Source organism: Vipera ursinii (assembly GCF_947247035.1).
Source record: "Vipera ursinii genome assembly, chromosome: 1".
Lineage (NCBI taxonomy): Eukaryota > Metazoa > Chordata > Lepidosauria > Squamata > Viperidae > Vipera > Vipera ursinii.
The window spans coordinates 83,002,877-83,015,058 of record NC_139512.1 but is presented as its reverse complement, the minus strand read 5'-3'; the positions used below and the strand labels follow the sequence as shown (position 1 = coordinate 83,015,058).

General features: G+C 36.7%; 1 protein-coding gene across 1 annotated transcript in view; it reads left to right on the top strand.

Annotated features, from left to right (window-relative positions):
* The window catches only part of LDLRAD3 (low density lipoprotein receptor class A domain containing 3), a 157,358-nt gene extending 145,512 nt beyond the window's left edge, over positions 1-11,846 (top strand). Inside the window, exons 5-6 of the mRNA XM_083356429.1 lie at positions 6,212-6,557; positions 8,975-11,846. Of these exons, the coding sequence (XP_083212555.1) occupies positions 6,212-6,557; positions 8,975-9,227 (599 nt within the window). The 3' untranslated portion in view covers positions 9,228-11,846. The remainder of the gene's footprint in view (positions 1-6,211; positions 6,558-8,974) is intronic.
* Positions 11,847-12,182: the final 336 nt, after the last annotated feature.

Here is a 12,182-nt window from a genome sequence, read left to right as displayed (position 1 = left end):
GGATAATTCATGCAGAGTGTGGACGAAAATCAGCATCTAGCCACTGATGTACAAATCATGGTCGTCATGGCAGGGAGGAGCAAATGACAAGTGTATCTCATCTTTGCACAAATAGATGACTTACATACTTGTGTCAGGCATTATAATACAATGAGATAATTGGGTCATTTTTCTATGTGGTCAGTTTGATCTTATCATGACCCGATATGGATGCTGTAGCATAAAAGCCAGGATGAACTCCTTTTGAAGTGTAACTTTAGAGAGTTAAAATGGTTGCATGGCGTGTGCTGATGATACTGCTGCCTATATAATATTTAGCAGTCAGGGGCAAGCAGTTGGCAGGCTTTGGAATATGACAGACTCTTAACTTAATTCCAAACAGCTTCTATGAATGATCATGTTGGATCTCTGATCCAATTGGCATCGTTTGCTTGGAAAATAGGCAAAAGTGGGTCAAAGAAAGAAAGAAAATGAATTTTTGGCTCTGATTCTACCCTGTACAACAGGGGTCCCCAAGCTTGGCCACTTTATGACTTGTGGACTTCAACATGGCTGGCTGAGGAATTCTGGGAGTTGAAGTCCACAAGTCATAAAGTGGCCAAGCTTGGGGACCTCTGCTCTACAGGTGGTCCTCGACTTACAACCATTTGCTTAGGGACCATTCAGTTACAGCAGCACTGAAAAAAAGTGATTTATAGCTGTTTTTCACGCTTACAACCATTGCAGCATCGCCATGGTCATGCAATCAAAATTGGATGTTTGGCAACTAGTTCATATTTAAGATGGTTACTGTGTCCCTGGGGTCATGTGACCCCCTTTTGCGACCTTCTGACAAGCAAAGTCAATAAGGAAGATAGCTTTACTTAAGAACCATGTTATTAACTTAACAACTGCAGTGATTCACTTAAAAACTGTGCCAAGTAAGGTCATAAAATGGGACAAAACTAACTTAACAATTCTCTCACTTAGCAACAGAAATTGTGGGTTCAATTGTAGTCGTAAGTCACAACCCATTATTGGTATATAGCCCTCAGTAATTGTCCTGAAGGGCATGCAGTCCCTGAAAAGAAATAAGAGGTTATCTGATTTAAACATACCAAAGTATTTTATGCAAAGTGGTCAACAAATCAGAAGCTTGTAGAGCTCATAAAATTAATTTTAAAGCAACAGCTTAATGTTAATGTGTTCTTGGGTCTCAAGTTGCTGATCCTCTTCCCCACCCACCCTTTTTTTTGGCACTGAAACTGGGACAGAAGAAGCGCTCAAGATAATTATACAGTGTTGTGAGAAATAAAAAGGAGAGAAGGTGAGAGGTGAAGTTCTGGGCCTTTATTTGATGAGTTAGTGTGTAATCATCCTGCAGTGCTAAGCAATTGCCAAAATGAGCTATACGACAATTCACTTCGCTCTTGTGAATTAGAGTCTTTAACTAGGAAACATTGTACATGGTAAAAAATAAAGCTGCTTCTAAACATACTAATTGTATAGTAGTACCCTGCCTCAAATATAGAACTAAGGTCCAGATGGTATCTTCAAGGTATAAACCGTTGCTTGCTTTTCCACAGATTTTTTTTTCATCATAATAATTGAGGAGAACTCATGTTAAGATTCTTATATTGTCTAACAATGATTTCAGCCTTCTACACTGCTAAGCATAAAGCGGTAGATTGTTGATTCATTTCTCTGGATATTGTTGGCTTCTGGAATCTGCTTTTATCTTATGGTTTCACGAAACAACAAAGAAGCCATAGGGGAATTTGAACTTTTCAGGTATTGGATCATATTTTAATCAGCAATCTTAGCTATTTGATCTACATCATTTTCTGCAACCAGATAAGGATCTTTATATTTTATATCCTCAAAGTGCTTCTTTCCTTTGGAGTTAGCTACTTCTCTTCATTAAAACAGCACATGCCTATGCAAGTGGTGCATTTTTAGTCCTGATGAACTATGGAACAGCTGGACTGCTGCACAAGATTGAGAGATACGAAATAATGGTCTTTCCAGTTTCAGAATCTAAGTTTAATACAGTAAATCTTCCATAATTCACCACCTCCCTAAGTTGACCTAATTTTCGTAGACTGGACATACATTATATATACCCAATAGCTAACCTCTTATATTGATCACCTCTGTAAGTTGTATCTTCACCACCTGAATCTTGACACACGGTATTAATTCACTCTCTATAGCTTGACCAGTTGAGTCCAGTCTTCACCAGGGCAAGAAAAGTGAAATGCAGAATTGGTAGCTGACGAGTGTGGACTCTTTTTCAGGGCGATGCCTATCAGGAGCCTCGTTATGAGGAGTGACAAATGTAAGAGTGGAAAACTTTCTAAAGAATTTTCACAGTTCTACCGTGCACTAGCTTAACCGGAGAGAAGCTAAAACCTTTCTTCATTGTTAAATCAACAAAGCCATGCTCATTCAAAAACCTGCAACCCAAAGATCTTCCCGTCATCTAGAAATCTAACAAATCTGTATGGATGACTGGTGTCCTATTTGAGGAGTAGATAAGGTATTGATGGAAAAATGAAGAAGAAACTGTCCATTCTCCTTGTAGTAGACAATTGTCCTAGCCATCCCCAAGTGAATCATCTTACAAATACGAAACTGAAATTTTTCCCTCCAAACACTACATCAGAAATTCAATCTCTCGATCAAGGCATAATCAAAACACTCAAAATGAAACTAGCAAGTGCAGCTTCTGCAATTGGTCACTGCTAAAACGCAAACCAGAAGCAGTTGTTCTGTAGGTTGACCACATCTGTAGGTTGACCGCTCTCCTTCTGTCCCTTGGGTGGTAAATTTTCAGAGGTTTTACTGTATATTTGGTCCTAGATCTTTGCATTAATTTTAACATACAGTAGTGTTCATGGTTAATATAAACAGTAGGTATCACCCTCTAAAGTTTTCCGTTGCCAGCCTTCTGTTCAGTTTTAATTATCTGCAGGCTGTTTTCCCATATTTTTATTCTTATTTGGTTTATATATTCAATATTGTTGATAATCAGTTTAATAGGGGAACATGTTCTTTGTGGCCGTGACTGTGAAAGCATTTGCTAAAAATTGCCAGAACAGAACTAAGTTATATTTTCTTTTTTCTAAAATTACCTTTGGTATCAAAGGAAATTAGTGTAAGTCCTTAGATGAAAGCTACCTGTGCTGCAAAAATCTATATGACCATTAAATGGTGGCAAAGGGTATTTTGAAGCCCATACATGACAGCCCTATTTGAAATCCATCTGTTATAGTGTTATAAGTGCCACTATCCGGTAAAAGCAGCTAGTAAGGAATAACAGGTGACTCTCTTCTTTTTCTTCCTGAAAAAGGTATTGCCGAAGAAGGAAAGCAGCATTTATTTTCTATGTGCACACCTTATTCCTAGGAAAGAAAACTCAATAAACACAGAGTGGATTTCTTTAGTTTTCTAAGTTGTGAGAATCTAATTATGTACAGATTGGTATTTGGACAGTATATATTCTTTTTTGCAGCTCTGATGTTCTTGATCACTTACATTATGTCCATCAAAAAAAAATCTGCTATATTGTATCATGTATATCCCACGCTTTAAGGTTTAAGCTACATTTATAACTACTACTCCCCACCCTTTTTTTCCCCACAATGATCGACTACACTCAGGACTGTCCCAGGGTCATCCAGTGTTCTTGCATGGCCAAGTAAGAACTTGAATAAGGCCTTAATATATATAATTACTGCATTCAGTCTACTATTCGACTTGGCTTACACTTGTCTAACATGTATACAGCTTATCAAATCTTCACTGCTGCGGATTCTGACATTCTTGGTCATCGTATGAGCCTCCAAAAACAATTTTTTCAATAGTGTTGGTGATGGTCTAAGTAATTGTAGACTCTATTCCTAGTCTTATGCATTCAGCCATTGTAGATACTGTTCCTGTTTGTTAATTAAACTTTGTTAATTAAGTTGGCCCTTATTGTAAACATGATTATAAGTCTCCTGTCCTGTCCTCTCCTGTCCTCATTTTCAGATATAATGTGTTACTGACATTATAGGCAGTAAACCCAATGGAGTTGCTGAGATGAATTGCACGCAGAAGTGTTCTTTACTTAAAATCATTTTATATCAAAGGAGAATATTGAGATCAAGAGATGTTGGTTTCCTTCAGTGGCCTCAGCCTGGTTATAGGAGGAAAGATATTTTTCAGGAATAATATTTTAGAACTATGGTTTAGCATGTCCTCAAGTATGGCAGAACAAGTTATGACTATAATTGTGCTCTTCCTCCTTTCTTTCTTAGCTGATAATCAAGTATTATCTAAATGGAGGTCTTTGGGTGTAATTAACATGGAGATGGGCAGTTAAGAAATAGGAAATATAAATAAATAAATCACTTTAAAATCTATAGTCTTTTCTGACTTAGATCTCTTTTATAAGTATCATAGAATAGGCAGCTTGCATTTTAATATGTAAGGTGTTGTAGTGTTGTAATGTCCAAACTGAGAAAGAAGATACATTTTGATTTTAGGATATATGTTTGCTGAATCTCAGAATACTATTTTCGATTTTGTGTTATCATGGGTGTCTCGATTTCTTATTACCTGTTGTCAACTTCATGATCTATATATACCATGCAAGCTGTTGCTTATCAGAATATTAAAAGGGGTTTAATGAAATAAATTGGTAGCCCGGTATACTTACTGCCTCAGTATGCTATATTGGGGAAAAATAGTAAATTTAATTTTTCATAATTGTTTTCTTCCACAGGCTTTTGGTTTTTCTAAAAATAACAACCTGCCAATTTTTTAATAACTTTAGGTAGTTTTCAGGTCTTATTTTGTTTTTGCAATGCAGCATATTATTTCTTCTGGGGAAAGTAATAACAGCTTGGTACTGCATAATCAGAACCAATATATAATGCAGAAATATGAATAGTTGTGCATTTGATTGCCTATACTTCATTGTGAGGAGTCACTTCCAGGCAGCTTGATTCAGAAATTATACAATAGGCAGGTGATAGGTAAATGGGCTTGTGATTTCTGTAAATCAACAATGGAGTGAGATGCCTGAGATTTGAATCCTTGCCTAAACCTTAGACCATGGAAACAGATCTGACTTTCTAAATTCAACTGTTTATTGCAAGCTAAAGCACAAACGTTGAAAAGAAAGCTTATCTTTGTACTGAGCTTTCTTTTCCTCCATAGTCAGTAAGAGTGTCAGTTCCAAACAGAAACTTCCAAAGCAGGCGGGAGGAAATATGCAACTTAAGTTAGTCGTTACTTGTTTTGTTTTTGAGCAGCCAGTTTTCCACACTTTTTTTAATTGAAAAGTTTTACAAAGTTTAATAATAAAACCCCCCTCCCCATCAACCCTCCCCCTTTCCCTCCTCCCCCCAGACTTCCCAAAGCAGAATATATAACAATCTTATGCAAACATATGCTAAATATCTATTAAAACATTAACAAACCTTCCACTCTTTAACTCCCTTATAACAGAACTAAGATAATTATGATAACACATCTATAATTATTAAAAATTATTCATAAGCTATTTGAAATTTTTTAGTCCCATATTTGTTTTGAATATAATCAATCCATCTTTTCCATTCCAAAATATATTTTTCTTGTGATTGTTCTTTCAAATATGCTGAAACTTTTGCCATTTCGGCCACATCCATCACTTTAAGTGCCCATTGTTCTATTGTAGGTAAATCTTCTTTCTTCCAATGTTGCGCCACCAAAAGTCTAGCTGCCGTTATTAAATGTAACATTAATTTGGTTTCTATAACAGTACAATCTGAAATAATCCCCAGTAAAAATAACTGTGGAGTAAATCTTATCTTTTTCTTAAAAACTTTCTGAAGAATCCACCATATTTTTATCCAAAAGGCTTTAACATTTTTGCATGTCCACCATATATGAAAATTAGTAGCCTCATCACTATTACATCTCCAACACTTAGGTGGTTGGTTTGGGTACATACATGCTAACTTTTTAGGGTCTAAATGCCATCTATAAAGCATCTTATAAAAATTCTCTCTTAGGTTTTGCGCTTGTGTAAATTTTACATTTCTAACCCAAATTTTTTTCCAAGCGACGCTTTCTAAAGAAAGAACAAACCTTGATGAAAAGCCTAGCGAGCAGTGTTAAATTAGCAGAGAAGACATACATCGAAAAGTGCAGCATCTTATTTGCAGAGATTAATTGTATCTTTCTCTTCTCTCACTGGCAGAAGCTGACAGCAATCAGAATTACGTGACAACAGAGCCTCAGCTGATCTTCTATCCCAGCGTTACCTATGCAGTCATTGGCAGCTCTGCTATTTTTGTGCTGGTAGTGGCTCTCCTTGCCCTAATTTTGCACCATCAGCGAAAACGCAACAACCTCATGACACTTCCCGTTCATCGACTGCAGCATCCTGTCTTCCTGTCTCGTCTCGTCTACCTTGATCATCCACATCAGTGCAATGTCACCTATAATGTTAACAATGGAGTCCAGTATATGACCACCCAGGGCTATCACAGACCACCAGATTTGGATTCACCACCATCTTATTCAGAAGCTGTGCTAGATCAGAGGTACATGCAGTAGTGTAACCAGTGGAGTTTCACCTGTGTTTTAAGCCATTTGTCCCGCTTTTTTGTATACCTGATACTTTTCTGTCATAATAGCTTCCCTTGACAACTTCACCACCCTTGCTTCATTATCATTGATTTTACTAGGTTGATGCCTCATAAACTGCTTTAATATTTAGACCCAAATTTCCTCCCTGGCTATTTACTGTCATTAAGGCAACTCACAATTGCTACAGTTTGAACTTTGCCACTCAGCATAACTTACTCCTCAGTACAGGAATCCACTTTAAAGTTCTGCTGACAGAAATCTGTCTATTTTTCAATTTCAAAAATAATTCTTTCACAATTGAAGTATGTTGTGGAAATACATGTGGAGTTCATCTTTTGGTCATACGTACCAATTTAGCTCATCAGCTAATGTCCCCTTTTGTCCTCTACTCAAGATGCATTTGAGTCAACATAATGCCATTTTCATCTCATGAAAGGATTACTTTCCACTTGTGTTTGCTGTTTTCTTAAAAAAAACTGAGGCAGATATGTACAATATTTCCAGGATAGTGAGGAACAGAGCCCTAAAAAAATCATGCAGAATATTGCCTGAAAAAATACACACACTCTCCTGTTTTCAAACTTTACCTTCCAATGTGACATATAGTGGGCAATTCTGCACTTCATTGGTATTGCCTGGGAGCTGTTTAATCACTATAAGTAATTTAAAGCAAATGTAATTTTTAAAAAGCTTGTCTTTCAGTAAACAGACAACAAGTTGCATTTCAGATTTAATAGCATCACTTGATGTGCATGAGATTCTTACAAACTGACCACAATTTGCACTAAAGAGACAATCAGTTGTATTTCTTAGTAACAATATATTCGGAATATATTTGAGAGGAGGATCTGGATCCATTGGGAAAAAAATGAAAATCAATTTGTAGTGTCTCTGGCCCCCAAAAGGTGGGTAATGCAAAACCATGGCCACTAATAGTTTATCACTAAATGGGGCATATATGCATTCTATAGAATTTAATTTAATTCCCCAAGCTTTTTAAGATGTAGCTCTTGAAAATGAATGAGAAGTCCCTTTCAACAGCAGATACCAATTCAATATATTTGTCTGCAGTCAATTATGGGAACAAAATTGTAGGGTTTTTTTTGTTTTGTTTTGTTTTTAACATATGAAGCCGGTCCATTAATTTCTTGGCTTTACTGCTAAAATTCTTATTGATTTCAGTGGTGATAATGGGGATGGGTGGCTGCAGCTTGTGTAATGCTGATCAGCTTGTAGTAAGTCTTCAATTTGGTCCCGCAGGCCAGTTCTGTATCATCGCAACCCTGAAAGAACAATCAGCATTGTACTGAATGAAACATTTTCTATCCCCATGCCTTCTGTTGCAAAAAATACAAATCACTCTTACGTTTTCATATGAGGAGAAGCCATTCTAAGCATATTTTGTGCGGTGCAATACTTATAAACAGAATTGCTCCACCCCTCCTTATTCTTTCCAGTGCAAAGTAAGGTCAGCTTAACCTACAGTAACACATAACTATAAACCATTGTATCCCAAAGATGCTTTTTCACGAGGCAACTGGACTTTATTGTTTTTCTTTGAAGACACGTTCAAAGAAAAACAAGAAAGTTGAGTAGCCTTGTGAAAAAGCATCTTTGGGATAACTATGACCTGGATGACTGAGAATCTCCACAGACATATAAACAATTGTAGTATGTTTGTGAGATGCCGGATTATATCTTGAGAAGCCTGAGTCTTGGTGGATTCCTGAGGCTTAGCTTTGTGCACCATCACCTATCCTGACCTGACAGCGGTAGTTGGCCTTGGAGTAGTATACCAGGGACTGCAATCATAAATTAAAATTCCTAAAATCTAACCTACTCATTATTTGTCTCTTCCAGTAACATCAAAAATTGCAGTTTAATAATACCGGGGCCAAGCAGTACAGGGGATAGGCTGAATGGATGTTTCTGGCTTCTGATCAAAAGTTACTTGTTGAAAGTCAACCCATCAAGTCAGTTCTATTATGACTTGGCCATTCAAGTAATGAACATTTTGTTTGCATTCTTATTGTAATATGATAATTTGAACTGGGCAATTTCCCGAGGATCAATGAATAGAAGCCACTCCCCTGAAAGCTGCAAGCAACGTCACTGGAAAACACTGGTGTTATAGGATAAGCTGAGATTTATCCCCTGGATTTCCAAAGGTTTGAAGCATCTGAGGGGTAAAATAATCCCATTTTCATTCTTAAATTCTTCCAGAATGGCCTTCTGGATGTCACAAATGGGATGGTAGGCAACATAAGTGTTATGAGTGGTCCATCTGTGTCTTTATAACTTGGTGAAGCAAAATTCAAATGCTGTTTATTTCATACATCTGGTAACTTAACATCTAATTTATACTTTGCAGCAGACCCCCATGGTTTGATCTTCCTCCACCTCCATATTCCTCAGAAACAGGATCCCGGAATCACTTAGATCTTCCTCCATATCGTTCTCGAACTGGAAGTGTGGTAAGCACAGATGCTTCAGAGGCAAGAGGTCCAGAGACTTTGGACAGCAGTCCATCAAGAAACCTTTTTACTAGTATGGAGTGTCACAGTATGCTGCGTGAAATTACAGCTGAGCAAAGTGACTCTCTGAGCAACTCAATTTCTGTCTGAAAACTGTAAACAATTATTTATGCACGTTTTTACGGATGTCTGCTTGAGCTTCTACTGAAATTAAGAAGTCCCAAATCGTTTGGTCTTTTTCGACTTGATGATCGCAAGTATTTTTGTGAAAGGAGCAAGAGCTATGTGGATTGCCATTAAACAACTTCCCTCAATCATTTCAAGGGAGAATGAGCAGGAAGAGGTGCCAGTGGCTTCAGTCATGCCAGATTTAACTACTGAATTATAAAGGTTGAAGCAATTGAGAACAACAGTTCATTTTCACTTCTTCTCTGTCATAACATGCTGTTAAAGCCTATCAGGTATTTACTAGAATTCATGTACTGAAATCAAACCTACATACACTTGTGCCTCAAGACACGCCTGTGTTTCAAATGATCTTTATTGCTTTAAAAAAAAAGATCTTATTTATGATTGTAAGAATGTATATAAAAATAATAGTAAATTAGTCTTGCATTATGCAAGTATTGAACTGTATTGCTGATGGCATCTGGAAGTCCACTTCTCAATAGAAAAATTAAATTCTGAAGGGTCATGGGAAATATCTGTACAGTTTAACCTATATTGTGTTTAAATCACAAGCTCTGCTATGAAGTAAACTATTATTACTTCAGTAAGAAAAATTAATAGATGCCAACTCAGTGTGCAGCTGCTGTTACAAAAGAAAATTAAATGAAAAGGAATTCCGTTTTTGGAATCATTAGAAAGGGAATTGAAATAGAATTGCTGATATCCTAACGTCCTTATATAATGTATATCCATGTTGTACTTACACTTGGAATATTGTGTGTGGTTCTGCTCACCCAACATATTAAAATGATACTGAGCTATAAAAGGTACAAAAAGGACAATTGAAATGATTTGGGGGGAGTGGGGGTGGAATTGCTCTCCAGCAAGAAGAAACTATAGCTTGAAATGAAAGAGGGCAAAGGAAACAGCATAGAAGTCTACAAAATCATTCACAATATAGGTAAACGATCGGAGAGAAGTTTTCTCCATTTCTCCATGTTAGAACTGGAGATCATTCATTGCACAAAATGTAGGGCAATTTAGGGTCATCAGAATGAATTACTCTCTTATACAGCATGTAGTTGATCTATGGAATTTGCTGCCAACAGTAACAGCAGCAATTTGGATGGGCAGATTCATGCAGGGCAGATTCATGCAGGATCAGGCCACCAAGGTCTACCCTTATTTGTGGCCATTTGCTTTCTCCCTGAATCATTGACAATATATACTGGAGGCCATCTCCTTGCAGTCCAGGTTTTGAGATTCCCAAATCTTTCTGTTCTGTGGTTTAGAATATGAGACTACATAGCCTACAGCCCAACTGAACAAGGCTCTCGTATTCATCTGGCTATCACAATGTGCCTGATTTCAGCTTTCTTTCTCATAATGAAGAATTAAAAAAGTCTACCTTTTATTCTTTTGTAATTAGTATGTGTAACTTGGCATTGTGTGAACCAGAGTTTAGCATTCTATCTTGCATAAGTGTAATATAACAATTTCGTGGCTTTTATTTGGTTACCTATTTTGACAGATGTACCACCACCCTCCCTCCCCCCCCTCTCTCTGTCTCTCTCTCACACACACACACAGGGAGGGAGGGAGATGAAGTAGCGTTAGGCAGTTTATGCGTCAAAATGCAGTTTTTTGGTCGTCTGGAAAACAAATATATTTCGTCTGGGCATGCTTTGAATTTGTCATTGTGAAAGAGAAGATTACAAATGTTACATTTCCCTTCCCTGCATGTATACACCTTTGAGAGAGATTCTGAGTGCCTTGGAATTCATATATCAGTTTGCAGAATTTATTAGACTTATCGGGGAATATCTTTTATACTATGAAACTGAAACTTCTTATAAAAAATAGTGCCAGTTCATGGTAGCATTTCCTTGTTGAGGAATCATAGGCCTGATTCATTTCTTACATAGCATGCTTATTTGCTACTTATACTTCATTATTTAAGTTGTAAGTATGAGGTAGAGGTAGGTACCAGCATTTCTTCCAATATATTTACAAACATGTACCTCTTTTACATACCATGACCTTTATCTTTAATGTTGGTGCATTTTGGAATGGTGTGAATCAGCTTTTAAAATTATTAGCATTATTCATATAACTTCAAAATAGTGAAATAAGAATCAGATGGTTTTAAAAGCATGACAGCAAGATTGGGATTTTTGTTTGTTTGTTTTCACCCAAACATAAGTGTAGGAGTCGTAGTTCTTATTGGGAAGATTGAATGGGCATTTTAACCCATTGCCCACCTTTGTGTCCAATCCAACTCAGGAGCCTAAGCCCTGACATTGTAATTGTCAGATTTGTGTGATTTGTTAATTCATCAATGCAAATTTCAGGCTCAAGCCATCTGATCTGAACTGGCATTGAATTAGCAACAAGCATTACAGATATTTCTTTCTTTTTTTGAGAGAGAGTTTTATTTGGACGGAGGTGCATAATGTTTTTTTTTGAGTAAAGACATAAAAGGCATGTCAGTTACTTATATATTTAAAGTAATGTTTCGTGTGACCCTGAGGTACTATTTTATTACATTCATTTTTGTGCACATTCAGTCATTGCCCTTTCTACAATACAGTACAATGCCTGTAAGCTGTATATACGTATATTTATATTGAAATACTTCTATTTGGAGTCTGAAAATAAATCCTTTTTTCTAAGTGTATCTTTTCATTTCCTGTTAGCGGTTTGAATTAATCAAGAGACCTTCTTAGAGTATATGATCCTGAACATAAGCAGAACACTAAAAGAATACGGAGTCATTATATAGCAGATCATCCCATTTGAAATGAAAATAAATATTGCTTATAATATAGTTGTCTTGGACACGGGGTAGAGGTTTGACTTACTGTCAGTAAATGCTAATAGACCAGTATTATATGTGAAATAAAATAGATTAAGAAATAATGAAGCAGACAAAATCTG